The sequence below is a fragment of the Poecilia formosa genome, unplaced genomic scaffold (assembly GCF_000485575.1).
Source record: "Poecilia formosa unplaced genomic scaffold, Poecilia_formosa-5.1.2 Scaffold151, whole genome shotgun sequence".
Lineage (NCBI taxonomy): Eukaryota > Metazoa > Chordata > Actinopteri > Cyprinodontiformes > Poeciliidae > Poecilia > Poecilia formosa.
In genome coordinates, this window is record NW_006800090.1 from 1490098 (window position 1) to 1506979 (window position 16882).

At 37.7% G+C, this 16882-nt stretch overlaps 1 protein-coding gene across 1 annotated transcript; it reads right to left on the reverse strand.

The window, feature by feature from the left end:
- ackr4a (atypical chemokine receptor 4a) lies at nucleotides 1–7430 on the reverse strand. Its single transcript, XM_007563840.2, has 2 exons — nucleotides 6606–7430; nucleotides 1–1744 (listed from the first exon to the last, which is right to left on the reverse strand). The coding sequence occupies exon 2, from the start codon at nucleotides 1735–1737 to the stop codon at nucleotides 631–633; it is 1107 nt and encodes a 368-aa protein (XP_007563902.1). The 5' UTR covers nucleotides 1738–1744; nucleotides 6606–7430; the 3' UTR covers nucleotides 1–630.
- Nucleotides 7431–16882: the final 9452 nt, after the last annotated feature.

The following is a 16882-nucleotide window of genomic DNA, read 5'->3' on the forward strand; positions in this document are numbered from 1 at the left end:
TGCAATATCAAACTGTTTATTTACACTTCTGGCAGCTTGCATTTCATATTTTTTCCATACAGAGATTATGGAAGTACTGCTGTCAGTAAACAAGTTCATGTTTATTGAATACATAAATTGTGAAGTTATACACAGAGTTTACACTTCTAGTGCTATTTGTGGTTAGCTTGTCACCGAGCACAAAAAATTATGTTGTTTGATTTGACCAGCATAATTTATTCTCGGCTCAGATTTGAGAGTTGAGAATAAAGTCCCAACCCATTGGAGAGTGTTTTTATTTGTGTGTGTTAGGAAGGGTTTTATTGTTGCTTCTCAAAAAGTCTGACATTCATGTACAAAAAGACCAAAGCGCCATCATATCCCTCTGTTGTTTTGACTGTTTCAAAAACAACCATTCCTTGTTCTTTGCTCACTGTTTTCCACTTCAGTTAAATATTTGAATTCTCAAATGTTCTCCTTTGACTTCTCTTAAGAAGTTTCTTTTTGAAGCAAAACTCCAGTTGTGCATAAAGACGTACTCCTCCTTGGCTGTGGTTTAGTAGCTCTACGTGAAACATAATTAGCCTTTAGGCTGACACCTAACAACCTTGAAAGGCCCTAGAACCACAGCCGGAGAACCGTTGGATTCACTCAAACTGAGAATGAGTTTGTCTCCTGGGTTGCGCTATGAGAGTTAAACGACATGTCCATCTCTTCACCATGCGTTGGAGTCTCTCGTGTCCTCTGGCTCCTCTTCCTTCTCTTTTGTTCAAACTTCTTAGCAACTTTCACCATATGCTGCTTGAAGGAGGACCCCATGAAGGCGTAAAGGATCGGGTTGATGCAGCAGTGAATGAGAGCCAGGCTTTCCGCCACCTGGGTCGCCTGATCCAGTACCTTGCTTGTCTGGCAATGGGTTACAAAAATGTACACTGAATCTACGGCACGGTGCAGTTTTAGCACGTTGTATGGCAGCTGAGTGACAACAAACACCCCCACTACTATGAGGAGGACACGCAGGGCTCTCCACTTCTTGCCTCGGCTCTCGATGGGAAGGTTTCTCAGCGCTCGGCAGACAGACCAGTAGCAGATCACCATGACCAGGAGAGGAAGAAGGAATCCCAGCAGCACCTCGGCCACCTCCAGCACAGCTTTACCACTCCGAGCCATAGACGAAGGGTAGATGGCTACGCAGATGTTCCTATTGGATGTCCACACCACTTCTGAGAAGATTAAATCAGGCAGACCGAGCAGGAAGGCCGTTCCCCAGACGGCTGAGCACCACTTCCAGCAATGCCTCCTGTTGAAAAGCTGCTGCAACCTGCCTCTGTCTGCTCCACCCTGCACTCTGAGAACCGCCAGGTAGCGGTCCAGGCTGATGCAGGCCAACAGCAGCATGCAGCAGGTGAAGTTCAACGTGTAGCAGGCCGACACGATCCTACAGACGGCGTCCCCCAACTCCCAGCCCCTGGCGGCATCAGCGGCCCAGAAAGGCAGCGTGAAGAGGAGCAGCAAGTCGGCCACGGCCAAGTGGCTCAGGAAAGAGTCCGTCATGGTCTTCAGCCGTTTGTGGTAGGCGTAGACAGCGAGGACCAGAATGTTTCCCGTCAGTCCCGCAACCAGACACACACTGTACACGATGGGGAGGAAGAAGGCTGCGAAGGACCGGACATCGCCCTTCTCGCACAAGGCGGGGTAATCCTCATAGCTGTAGTTGAAGCTGGAGTTTTCGTGATAGTAGTAGTCGACCTCATCCATGGTTGCTCTGAAAAAGGAGAGAGGACGAACATTTTGAATTATTCTTAATATTGAAGCAATCACAGTTTGTTGCAACATGATTTCTTTAATATGGTTAAAATGATGTTGGTCAATGAAAAAAAAAAAAAAAACAGCAATCTGTGGGACTAGCATTTTAGCTCCTGTAGCAAATCAGCTTCTTCGTACATCCATAACTCTATAAGTCGTACTGGTTCCCAAACATCAAATCTATCCCATTATTCACCAGTTAAAATGACTGAATCTGAAGAATGATTTACATTATTTTAACAAGGCTTGTCGTGCAATGGAAAGTTGTTGCATAGAAAAGGAAAACTAATTTACATGCCTTTTAAGGGATTTTATTGCAGTTTTTTCACCCCAAAAGGCCATTTTGTTGCAACTTTTAGATTTACCAGAAGGTTTAGCAGATAATATACATATATTTCTGTATTTGTATATAGGTATTTTTTTTATATATAAAAGTTGTTCCACATTTAGAAGTTTAACATGATACACATTCAGTATTGAACCCTATGAAAACTTCTGTAATGTTTTAATAAAAAGAAAATGATGCTTAACATTCAACCCCCTTGATTTCATGTAAACAGATCATTACAAACAAATGCTTTACTTTGGCTACAGGGAGATTTAGATGAGTAATTATTCTCACTGATAAAAGCTGAGCTGAGCTTTCACCTGCGTTTAAAGATCAAATATCTTTTAAGATATTATTTTAAAGGATTTTTGAGAACCTCAGTGATGAAACAATTAAAATATGGCAAGTTCTCTGTGATGAAGAAGAAAAACAACAAAAAATGTCCTGTGGGGAAAAGTCGGTGACGCAGGTTGCTAGTTCATCAGGGCTGATTGTGTTAAAGCTTTCCCACATGTTCTGGGTGTGACTTAATTTTATAAAGTTCTGCTGGTGTTGATTCAGGCCAGTTTGGATTTGGAACTGGAATTCCCATCAGGATTTGGACAAGATAATTTACACGTTGTGATATGACTTGGGGGGTTAGGAGGGAGGAAATAAGGCCTGTTTCAGTTTAAAATATGCCAATTGAGCCAAAGTGCTTTGAACGTATTTGCAACTTACCCAGGAAAAAAACTGAGAGACAAAATTGTCTTGGCAGAAATTGTAAAAAAGCAGCTTAATTACAGTTTTATTCGAGGTTCTCATCCCCTCCATGGCTCATTAAAACCAGATGCAGCATGAATGGATCATCGACTTTCTTTTTACATTGTCTCAGCCTTCAAACATTTTACCTGTGATCTTTTATCTAAATGTTGAGGAAAATGGTGTCTACATTCTGGAAATTAAATAAAGATCACAAATGGGTCTGTGCAAATGTTGGTTTTTCAATGTTCTCATTAGGAAGGAAACACTCAAAACAAATATGTGATTTTAATTTTTTTTTCTAAAACACAAAACTTTTTATCTGCTATTTGAATAGTTGTATACATTTAAATAGATTTTTCCTTTTAATCCTCTGGAATAGGAGCAGCATACTGACTCAATTATTCTTGTCACCATCAGCTTTAAAAAACTAAATCTAAATGCTTCACTCTGTGCTGATCTTTCTCTCACATACAATAAAAAAGACTCTTTAAAAGCTTGTCCTTGTTCAAAATAATCAACCATTTTTATTTTATCTTGTTTTTCTGAGGGACACGAAAGAAACAGCGCCACCTATAGTTAGAGCATGCAGTGGTTGTGAAGCGCTTCTGGTGCTGCAACATGACTGGGTTGAGTAAGCGCACCTCGCTCAAGCACAACTGTCCAAAGGACTAGCTGGGTTTAAGAAAAATAAATGCCAAAAGGATTTATGAACCTTGATAAGAGCTGTGCTTAAGAACTGCAGCTGGGGTTTCAGAAATATCCATGAAAAAAACAGGAGAAATGATGAGGAAACATCTTTGACAGTCATCTTGGAATCCATGGACAGGTGGACTATTTAAACATTTAGCAACTGTCAAACATTAGAGATGATTTAGTGGCATTACTGCAGACGTTACAGGTAACAGCAGCTCTTTTGTCTTAGTTTGAATGAGGAGCACGCCCTGCAGCAGTAATGCACATGCACACAATGAACTTCCTCTGGTTCAGTTAAAATCTGTCAAAGAAGAGAAACTGAGATCTGCAAATCCTGTTGGCAGGATTGTGTCAACGTCTGTTTGTCCTGTCCAGACCTGAATATTTCCACCCTTTTTTTTTTTTTTTTTTTACATTTATAAGATCATCTGCTTCTCTGCTGAAAGATAAAAGTAAAGTCCAGAAAAAAAGATGAAGTTTCCACAAGTAGAGACTAAAAACGAAATACCTAAGATTCTCTGGCTCCCCTCTCGATTTATTCGCGTTGTGGTGCATTTAATCAAATTTTATCACTGTTTTTATTAGGGAAAATTTTCTATCAGCAGAAAACTTGCTTAACCGGGAAAGTTAGAAGTTATTGAAACACGGGTTGTTATTTTGCAGAAAGATGATATTTACATAATTTGCATATGTTCTAATATGGAATATTTTTTATAGAAATGATTTTCACAGGAAGTGTTCATCGGAAAGCTGCTGCTGCTCTGCCTCGGTCATGTTTAACTTGAAGAAAAGCTTGAAGATTTCTTCATTTAAACATCTTGAGAGCAGCTGTTGATACTCTGTACCATCTCATGTTGCCAATGAAACGGCATTTCATATTCAATACCGGATTATAGATTTCTTTGGAGGCGAAGTGGGAATCTTGCATTTAAAATATCCTGGCATTTCAGCCACCTCATGATGACGTTGTAAGGATCCTAGAGCCTTGGAAGAGAAACAAGTCCAATGGTTTTGATTGGAAATCCTGATCAACTTTTAAATGCCAAAGCAAAGCGCTTCGTTTGCAATTATTTGTTGAAAATAACTATTTTCTCCCCACTTTTTAAAATACATATTAACATTGTGTCCAGCGTGAGATTATGATACTGCAGTTGAACATTAATTTGTTTTAATGCGTTTCTTCCGTCTTTTTTAGGGGTGGGTGCGTATAAATGTGACTGGTAGAGTAGATCTTAACATGAGTTTGGAAAGGAAAACACAAAACATTAGCGATCGAGCTGCTGCTGAGAAACTGCAGCTGTTGATGATTAAAAGGAAGAGGGGGTCTGAGGGGCCAGAAAACACCAGAAGCACTGAGCAAGAGCATAAACAAATAAAACTGTTGTGTCTTTTTAAGGTGCTGAAAAGTTGGTGGTTTACACATTCGCAGCATTGAGCAGGAACTGGCATGGTGTGAGGTGTTGCAATGCAAGGGGTTTTTATATGGAGCTCCAGGCAGGACCTAACCAGCATGATAACCACAACATCCTGTTGCAAATTAGCATCCAAGCTGGTTTGGGTTCAGCAGAAATAAAGACACTATTTAACCTAACAATGAGTGAGAAGATGTTTCAAATCCAGTGAGGCATGTTTATCAAGGAATCAAAAGATGAATGGCTTTGATACTTTACCTGACCCTCAAAATGAGATGTAACACAAACAATTCATCAGAACTTCAGATTACAACATAATGAAGCTTCCAGCAAGAATAAACAGTCTGCAAATCTGTCCAATGTGACATGGAGGATATGAGTCAGTTTTTGAAGTCATGTGTTGGAAATGCCACAAACTGGCAAAACAATTTTGACAGAAGCCAAATGGTGACAGTGAGATTCCTGAGCCAGAGCATCTGCCAAACAGCAAGTCTTCAAGTCTTCCTGCAGCAAAGTATTTAGTAACTGCTGCCATGAAAAACACAAGAAAGGTACAGCTACCAAAAACAGAAGCATTAATGTTTAAGGCTCATCGATGCAGGGAGCATCGACTGGAGCACATGATGCTGGAGACTTTCCTGCAGAGCAAATGTTCATTTGAAAGGCATAAAAAGATGACAGCGCTCTGACAAACACACACTTCAGCGCTGAAATGAATGGCTAATCTGACAGGTTTAAAAAAAGCATGCTGCTTCTGGTAGAGATGTAGAGGATGTAATCATCAGAACTTGTTTTTAAATACTTGTAAAAAAAACTATTTGAATGGTTCCTTAACATGGAGATTAAATGAGACGTGATACTCAATAAGACAAACACAAAGAGGAAAAATCCCTGAATCACTGAACTCACGACCATGTGACACTGACAACGTACCAAGTTATTTTCATGACAGTGTTTCAGCAAAGTCAGATGTTCTGCTTCACCACAAGAACCTCTGAGGACTTGTAAGGAAATAAGGAAGAACACATAGTGACGACTTGTTCCCAAAAATGATCTTTGCATAATTATTTATATTTATTTATATTTGTATGTTTGCATATCTTGTCATATCACAACACAAACTTAATTAGTTTTAACTGAGATCTTATGTGATGAATAACACAAAGTACAGAGTAACTGTACAGTGGAAGTGAAATGACCGATGATTTTCAATAAAGGAAAATGCTGAATTAATAAAATTAAAGATAACCACAGGTTTACGTAGTGACAGCTACATTTAGGACTTCATTTACTAAATAAATATTAAACTGCGACAGACACTAGAATAAAAGGACTGATGCATTTTCAGCAATGAACCATTTTCATAATAGAGTGTTTCAGAGTCATGCTGTAGTTAATAATGATCTTCATGCATTAATGCAGTTTTTTCATAAACATATATATTTTCTCTGTTATAATTTAACTTTAAGCGACATAAGGTCATATGAAGCAAAGATAAAACAGTCTCATTTAATATCAGAAATGGAAAATTAAACTTCACAACTCTCGTTTCTCACAAACTTCACAACTGAAATTAATTAACAACTAAAAAGATTAACGATTATCTGTTTTAATCCACACACATTCATTTGTAAGATACTCACTGTGTTTGGATTTAGCTGTAGGTTTTCTGCTTTTCACACGTCTGCTCTCTGTGCTCTGCAGAACTGGGTCGCCTTGATTCGGTATATGGTGCAGCACAAGTGGGCGGAGATTGGAGAAGGCTGCTCCAGCCAGAGCTTCTCACAAACGCACAAACATGACACAATATTTACAAGCACTCTAAAGCTGAGCGCCTCATTAAAAATGTTTTTTTTATTACACATGAAACCCCCTCTGTTAGCACGTACCTACGTCTAGAGATACACTTACGCAGCCATTTTGTTAATACCATGTGTTCAAAACCGTATTGGAGCAAATAGTGACAGAAAGCAGACAGATTCAGTGCATCAAAGTTCAAACTCCAAAACACACATCTGTGTGTCACATGTTACCCTGATAAACTTCCAACAAACAGAAACACAGTTTTAGTGTGGAGAAACATTTGGAAGGTGTTTTCAGATGACAGTACATCCAGCTGTGCAGCAGAACAGACATCCAAAACACAGAACCAAGAACATAATAGGATGTTAAAGAAAGGATAGTTTTAAAGGGGCCTAGTCAAAGTCCAGACTCAAATCTGTCTAAGGTGCTTTAGCATGACCTTAGACAGGATGTTACTGGAAAAACCTCCAGAGTGGCTCAGTTCGACAAAGAGGAGTGGGTCAAAATTTCTCCACACATGTGAAAGGCTCATTTGCCAGTTATCAATATGATAGTTATCAAAAATGATAGCTGGCAACGAGGGCAATTAGATCGGGCAAAAACCAGGTAATGGGGTTAGGTGGCAATGTTTTTTTGTTTTTTTTACATAATGCCAGGCTTAAATATAAAAACTGGATTTTCTATTTACTCAGGTTATCTTTTGATACTATGGCCTGAGATATTTAAGTGAAACAAAAATACAATAGAGTGTGAAAAGAGTTTCAAAGCGGAAACTCTTTTCACAGTGCAACAAACTTCTACAAGTTAAAATTGAATCAAAATTAGGACTTTGGGGATAAATTGGGACCAAAAAGTTTGGTCAAAAAACTTCTTGTTTGAAACCGAAAAAGAAAAGCATTTAAAGCTGAAGAATAATTTTGAAACTGAAAAAATCTTATGAAACTGAAAAAGATTAAAAACTACTTTTTGGATTGAAGGTTTTCTTTTAGTTTCAATCGTTTTTCTGTTGGAAACTTTTTTTCTTTTTAATAAACTTTATTAAAAAGTTTAATAAAGTTTAGCTCCATATAGGTCCATCTGTCATTCAGTCTGGTAACAATGAAGGTCTATGTGACCACAGTTTAAACTTTTTTGTTTTTCACTGAATAAACAACAGCTGCAATAAAGAAAGGAATTCAAACCATTCTTTACCCATATGTTTTAGGTTACACCTCAAAACAATGTCGTATATGCCATAAATTTGATTTCTTCCTGTTTTCAATGGAAAATGTAAAACTGTTGACCAGATGTGAAATAAAATGCTATTTTCCTCCTATATATCTGAACATAGATCTCCCAACACCTGATATATCTCTAGATCAGACTTTCTCAAGCTGTGGTCCGCGGGCGCCCCCTACTGGTCCGCGAGGTACTACATGTAAACGACCGTTTATTTGCCGTGACGTCAGCTCAAAGTGCGACGCTACAACTAGCTTACCAAAGGATAACAATAAAATAGTGATGAAAAACTGGCTTAAAATCGGATGACTTAAAAAAAAAAAAATCCAGATACCGTTGGAAAGAAAACAACTCCAGAGGAAGTCATGTAGCTGCTGAGTGTTGATCACTAGCAATTGATTTCCTTTGAACGGTTAACAATCGCTCCAGTCACTGAACTGTTCATGGCTTTGTTGTGGCCAGGACATTTACCAAACAGCACCACTCTTATCAATAGGATGAACAAAGAAACCCTGCCAGCATGCCTAGGTGGGCCCCATGTGGGGAAAAGGAGGGCAAACCATATGGGTCCCATATGGGTTTGTCCGCGGGTTCCACGATGGCCCCACATGGGTTTGCCCATGTAGGGCCAGAGCCCACATGGACCCTACATGGGCCCTAAATGGATAAACCCATGTGGGCCATCACCATATAGGGCCCATGTAGCGCCCATGTGGGCTGTGGCCCTACATGGGCAAACCCATGTGGGGCCATCGTGGAACCCGCGGACAAACCCATATGGGACCCATATATCATGCTGGCAGGGTCCCATATACAATACCTGAATCAAGAGACTAATATTTTAACTTCAGTTTGCATTATATATTAATAGGCCTGTGCGATAAACGATAAATCAATTAATCGGACATAATTAAACCTATCGACCTCATTTTAATTATCGGCTTTATCGTCTCTTCCGGCCTTTTTTCTTTCTGTTGATGACACTGAATGAAAAAAGGCTCAGCTCCGGTGTTCTTTACTGACCCTCCCTTCCTCATTTCCTTAGTCTAATGTCCAGCGCACATTACACAAGTTGTCGGCCCATTTTCAAACCCTGAGCGACCACACATTAGCCGACAGAAATCTACGGTATAACGGTTCGATCGGGTTTGTCGTGCCGTGTGGTGTCCAGCCACATGGGCACAAAATAATGGCTACAAGTCCAGTTAACTAATTTTTAAATCAGGCATTAATCAGTGCTTTACTAGAATCTACCTGTCACATGCATCACAGTCCTGACTGAATGGAACTCATTATAACCTATTTATGTCACGTTAACGAAGAACAGCTGAAAACCTACCGGGTTTATCAACTGCGGTAGCAATTTGGCTCCAACTCCTCCCCTTGTCATTTCTATAGTCTTCGCACGTAATGTTGAATAAATATTAATGTTTCCACATATCATCTCCGATGTCCGCTGGACATCGGGTTGCGCCGTTTCAGCTGTTTGGGATTCCCCTCCGTAATTTCCCTTCAGAAAGCAGGAGGAGAATCCGCGCTTTCTGATTGGCTACCTGTCACATTCAGCGTTAAGCTCCCATTCGGGGGAAAACCCCTGATTTAGATCAGGGCAGCCACGACGATCTACCGTAACCCACCACACACTGCAGAATGATCGGTTAGATCGGCCAACGATCTAAGATTGTCATAAGGTGAAATTGGGGCAAAAAATAGTGTAGTGTGAACTATTGCTTTAGGAAGTCGGATGTGCCTTTTTTCTCTATTTAAATCTAGAGATTACTGAAGGGCAATACAGACTTCATAATCTGCACTCTTTTGGTTGAATGCAGTATTTATTTCCACTTTGGCTTTATGTTGTTTAGTTTTTATTCAAGTATGTTTTTTGTTAATGGAGACTGAGAATCCGTTTTATTTTTATTTTTGGTTGTTTTGTTTATTTAGTTTATCAGTTCCAATGTTACGTGTTATTTTGAAAATAAATATCAGGAAATTGCATGTATTATTAGTCATTTCCATTAAATCAGTGTCAAAAGGTCTTGAAACAATATTATCGTTTATCGCAATAATTTCTTTAGACAATTAATCGTCCAGCAAAATTTGTTATCATGACAGGCCTATATATTAAGATGTGTTATTGTGGGGCGATTTCAGGTTAGGTGGTCTGTGACTGTTAAATGGGTTAAGTGGTCCTTGCCCTGAAAACGTTTGAGAAACATTACATTCAGATATAAGTATTATGGTTACAAAGTACATATTTTTTATCATCACTATGCAAATAGAGTAGCAGAAGTCATTAATGATAAATCAAGTGTCACCACAGAAGCATATTAGCAGCTTCTTTGCGCAGGCAACAATGAAAACACTTACTCAGATGATGGCTCACACGGAGAGATGACTAAGGGACAGAAGACAAAAACCGCAGCATCATCTGTTTATCTGTGAGGTCTGTGACTAAACCTGTGAGGTTTGTGACTGCAACAAAAAACAAAAAATGGCATAAGCATTACGACGCAGAAGAGCATCAAGGCATCATGTCCTAATTGCTAATGTTTAAGCAGGTGATGGCTCACATCGAGAGTTGACAAAAAGACATCAGATAAAAACGGCACCAACATAAATCTTTTGTCTGTGAGGAAACCTTCAATTGGAGAAGGTTTCGGTTTTGCTCTCCTTTTGACCTCAGGTCTGGCTAATACACACACACACACACACACACACACACACACTCATATTCTCTGTTTCTTTCTTCTTCTTTTTTTAAACACAAAACAATTACTTTCTTCTTCTTTTTTTAAACACAAAACAATTACTTCATGCTTTTGGTTCCATCTTACTCCTGCTTTACATTTCCCTGAAAACTGTCACTTAAAGCTGGATATTTGCTTGGAATCTATTTGTAGTTTTGAACATTCAGAGTGAGAGCAAATATTGATGAGTCGTCTGTTTTTCCTATTTTTTTTTATTTTTTATTACTGATAATGCTAAGAACACAGAGGTTTTCATTGAGACTCTTAGTTATTTTAACTGACCACTTAAAATGACACTTAACGACATGTTTAAATTTTTTTGTAATTAACAGATTGTATATTTACCTTCTAGTCGTTACAATTTTAGATACCTAATTACAGTTAATTAATGATTAGTATCTATCTTAATTTATTTTCATGAAACCTTCTTTGTTGCATTCAGAAAAACAAATAAAAATAAACTAATTGTTTACATTTTGAGTTTAAAACAAACTTTTGCAGTAGTTACAATTACTAAGATATTTTAACTCTTCAAAAAAGGAAGATAAATAATTATGTTTCATAAATACAACTAGTGTGGTGTGAACAACCTTTATGAGGATTTGGAAAAGTAAATACTTTCAAGTGAGGCACATCTTTTTAAACTTAATACATATAGAAACATTAAGAAAATGAGGGTATATTGACACAAATTAGTTGAAATATAAGCTTTATTTGATGTGCACAAAAGCTTAGACAAAACAGCTTATTCAAGAAGCAGAAGTCTTAACAGGAAGCTTCAAAGTATTTATTCATGACTTCCTTCCTTTCCATAATGCAACACAGCAGCAATGCTGTGATTCTTTGTTACAAAATGCTGTCTAAAATACATGCTTTAAATGCAGTTAATACATCTGACGGATTATGCAGAAAAGAAACTTGCAACATGTGCAAAAATAATTCTTATAAATTTAGGAATTTTCAGAAAAGCTGAGAAATCTTCTCCGTCTGCCGGCTCTCCCTTTTCTTTCCATTTGACAAGCAGAAAGTGGGAGAGACTGTGAATAAGAGCAAATACAGTATTTCAATATATTAATCTATAAATGCATCATCCAGGTTTATTTGTCTTCATCATGTTGTTTTTACATTGGGTTTACTCACACCACTGATTCATCCGGTGTCCACTTGCCTTTAATGTGCCATAATAGAACTGAAGGCACCAGTGCTGCAACAAAAATCAGAAAAAAAAGTATGACTGATTTTAAAACATATTTTATATATACAGTTTTTCCAGGTTCAGTTCAAATGAACTTAAAAACATTGGATGTTGGTCTCCAAAAGATTTATTACTTGAATGAAGCAGGTTTGGGTGTTTGTGCTTGAACCTTCTGTAACACAAATACAGAAAGAAGTTTACAGAACTATAGAAGTTGACTGATTGCACACACACAAAAAAAAACATTATTAGATAAAATACACAAATAAATTTTTGTATCTCAGTTGCTCAGACACAATGCAAAACCATGAAAGATTAAGTTTGGCCTCACCCCACGTCTGCGTGAACATTTACTGTTAATCCGCAAACACGGGCTTCCTCCAGGAGGTTTAGCTTTTCTCGCCACCTGTAGAAATGCAGAATCAACATTTTTCAGCTTTGCATGGATTTAAAACAGAAAAATATTTTAAAAAGTGTTTTGCAAAGTGGGGCTTATTACCGGAGGGTCCTGTGGAGTCTCCATCTCCGTCTCCGTCTCCATCTGCGTCTCCGTAGCTGTGATGAGCAGGAAAACCTGCAGGCACAACAGAGCCAACAGCAAACGCTTGTCCATAATGGATGATCTGAGGAGTCTGAATCAGCTTCAAGACATGCATGTCTTTATATCCTCTTTAGCAACAGATTTCATTTGCATTTTAAGTAAACCAGGAAACTATTAAGCTGGGTGTGGGCTCATAAAGAAATTTGTAGAATTTATTTTGAGGTACCCTGCATAACCCTAACATTTACTTTATGTATGTTTATCTTCATCTCCTTCCTTTGCCTTCCCTTCTTAGTTATTTCCTGTCCAAAGCAACAAAAATAAACTACTGAATTATACAGGAATGTTGCTATTTGCACACATGCTGCTCTTTTATACAGACTCAATAATTTGTGTATCAGTAATTCAACAAAAAAGCTGAAAGTTATATATCAAGTATATTCATTAGATGCAGAGTGATATGCTTGAAGTGTTTGCTTGCCGTTCCCCTGCTGACCCAGGATACGTCATAAAAGGTCACTGAAAAAGAAGCAGACTATTACATTTGAGGAAATTAATGGAAAATTCATAGAAAGGACAAACTGTGTCAGAAAAAAGTTGACAGGGAAATTTGAGGTGTTTGTGAAGCAAAGTTCATGGAAGACTTTGTTGGGAAAAATATGGAAATTAATTTCTCAGAATCTGAAGGAAGAACGAAGATAAATAACTTTTATTAAGTTTCCTTTGTTAATGATAATTTGGACAGAGATGTGAAATGTTGGTCAACTTTATTTTTTCACTCATTCATGCAAGAGAAATGCAACCGAGTTCTCAATTTATAAAAAGCCAATATTTCATAATTAAAAGTGTTTTTGTAAATAATTGGTGTAAACATAGATATTGGAGTTTGTAAAGTTTTTGCTCTCTCTCTTTTTGTATTTGCTTTCAGTTTTTGTGACGCTTTCCAATCTGTTCCTCTTTTTGGACACAAGGTGGCAGTGTTGCTCAGGTCTGTAATCTTTCGGTTTCCAACCTGAAAAACAATACAATACAGGCGACCCTCATTATTGGTTGATAATGCAGGCTTTAGTAATAATTTGAACAAGAGAATAGTATATATAGACGTGCAACTGTCTTTGAAAAATTTTGTGGGATAAGACGGCTGCAATCGAAGCATCCACAGCGGTAAGTTTGTCAGAGGTCATAAACATTTGGCTTTTCAAAATAATAAAAAATGACCTGAAAGAAAGACAATTAGGCATAATCATTGGGTCAAACTGCAAGTTCAAATGACACCTTAATCAGCTGAACTGATGAAGAGGAATTAATCACTAAAGTTTTACATTATTTAAGATAAAGCCATAGGTGGATTCATAAAAGTAAACAGAAAACATTCATTTAGATGTTGAATTGACTGGTGGAGTCACAGAGACAAAATGTTTATTGATATTATGTTAATATAATATAATATATATAATATATTAATATAATATAATATCATTATATTATGATATTATGGTAAATTAATCTTCGATAAACCAGTTGTGTGTAATTAAACATGAACACAGGAAGAACCTGCAAACTGAACAGGAAGAGCAGCACAGATCACCTGAATAACATTCAAGGCTTTAAACCAGAGGTCCCCAAACTACGGCCCGCGGGCCGGATTCGGCCCGCCTCCTCATTTGGTCCGGCCCCCTGAACAATACCGGATCCGGCCCGCCTCCTCATACCAGAGAGCATTCAGTGTTTTTTTTTCATATGTTGTATTTTCCGGTTTATATGTGGATTTTTCTTCAACCACCAGGGGGCTTTTGAGCAAATGTGAAACTTACTTTTCCTCAATGGAATATATACTAGTCCCAGTCACCGTTTCGCTGACGGTTTTTTCCATTTGCATTCTGGGTAAAAACCGCTCTAAAAACGCGAATATGTCATCGCAGACATCGGCAGGTCGCGGTAGACTTTTTTTGTTAACCGCTATCTTGACCGACAACATAAAAAAACAAAAAAACAAAAACACAAACCGGTCATGTACTATTTTTATCCGTGAAATCACAATCATTAACATCGGCTATTTAGTCGCATTTTATGCGGTTTAGTTAATATTCACCGTGAATCCAGATCCCATCACAAATTAAGCAGATAAATGTATCTACATTTTCTCGTAGTGACAAAAACCACTGACTGAGGCCCCAATAACTTTTAATAAATTAAGCGACTTCACTTAAATTAGCATCACTTCACCTGCTGGGGTCTGAACGCACTTCCTCCTGGTTCCCATCTGCAGAAAAATCTGCGCTAATTCATCAGTCAGTTGGATCTGTCTGATCCAAACAGATCAACTGAACTCTGTCTGTGAGTGTTTTACCCTGTGCGGCTCCGGATTATTTATTAAATTTTTTTTTGCATGGTTTCGCTTCTCCGAAACGGACAGATGTTACATCTGCAACTCCTCCAGAGCAACGCTCTCCTGGATAACGTGCACCAAGAAGGCTCCATTTGTTAAATCCGCTGGATGAGTTACTTCCAGCGGTTTCTCAGTCTTCGCAGCGGCGGAGCCGTATCCGCAGTGGTTGAGCAGCGGACTGCGCATGTTACAGTCTAACTAACTTTTGCATTGTCATTTATTTCCTCAGGATAAACTGCCGGCTCCTCAAATGGATTAACACAACGTTGATTTCTCTTTAGCTTTCTCTAATCTGTAATGGAGACTTGAATTCAACCAAAGGTTTGTAATGCGCTTCCTAACCATTTTTTATTTGTGAGCATTAGCCAAGACTCTGTCTCTGCTAATGACATCTTCAATAAATGTTTTGATCCCAGGCTTACTTTATGGACTGAACAGACACCATTATACAGTTTGAACTGTAAATTTTATTTTAGGAACCATTTTTATTTGTAAGCATTGAATTTGTTTTTGAACCATTTTTAATTTTGAAGTGTTGATTTTTGAACCATTTTTAAGTATTGATTTTATTTTTTAACCCTTATTTATTGTAAAGTGTTGATTGTATTTTTGAACCCTTATTTATTTTGAAGTGGTGATTTTATTTTTGAAACTTTTTTATTGTAAAGTGGTGATTTTATTTTTGAAACCTTATTTATTGTAAAGTGGTGATTTTATTTTTGAAACCTTATTTATTGTAAAGTGTTGATTGTATTTTTGAACCCTTATTTATTTTTGAAAGACCTTAGACATGAATTGCCCCATACGGGGTTTGAACCGATGACCTCAGCATTACCAGCACCATGCTGGTAATGCTGGTACCTTACCTTACAAACTGTAACTACCTTACAGTTTGTAAGGTAGTTAGCTACCTTACAAACTTACAACAGTTTGTAAGGTAGCTAACTCACCTACCTTACAAACTGTTGAGTTTCCATGGATTTAAGAAGAACTTACATGATCTTACCACAATGAAGATTTGATAAAAGTGCTTATATTCTAATGTTTTTCAAAACAACATACATATTTTATTTTCCAGAGATTTTGTATTTTGAAGTGTTGATATTATTTTTGAACCATTTTAAATTTTCAAGTGTTGATTGTATTTCAGAGATATTTTTTTATTTTAATGTGTTAATTTTATTTTTGAACCATTTTTTATTTGTAAGTATTGATTTTATTTTATAGCTATTTAGCCAAGTCTCTGTAGAACCATTTGTTTTTCTATACATTTTTTGATCCCAGGCTTAGTTTATGGACTGTGATGTGAAATTAGGCACAAGTATAAGTCTGGCAGGTTGTTCACCAAGTTACTGTGCTCTCTGAGAGGATCTGTGGTATAAGTATTTGACATTGTTCCATGCCAATGGTTGATATTAGTCTCTAACAAAATGTTGGATCATCTACCAGGAACAGTGGAAACAGCATGAGTTTCTGTAGTGTAGTGGTTATCATGTTTGCTTCACACGCAGAAGGTTTCTGGTTTGAAACCAGACAGAAACAGATTTTGCATATTCTATTCATCACAGGTGTTTACTAAAGGTCAACAAGGGTTCTGTGGTGTCATGGTCTGTACTCTGAATCCAGGCATCTGAGTGCAAGCCTCAGTTGAAATTTTCATGCGTTGCATCTCACATCATCAACTTTGGAACCTCAAACTGAAACAAAGCAGAGAAGTTCAGTTCCTGTAGTGTAGTGGTTATCATGTTTGCTTCACATGCAAACAGTTTTTGTAGGTTATGCATCTCTTGGGGTGCAGTGAGACAACAAGAGCCTTCCTCTTCCATGATGGTTCATTTGCCAATCGACTTCAATGTCGGCTTCTTTGAAATCGAAGCTGCTTTACTTCAATTACCAATTGGCAGTTCTGTGGCGTAATGCACATGTGTCAAACTCAAGGCCATCTTTGCATAAAGTCTATAATGTCTGCCCATGTGACTTGTTTTTATCATTTGTTTTCTTACCTTTTAAATATTTAAACACTGATT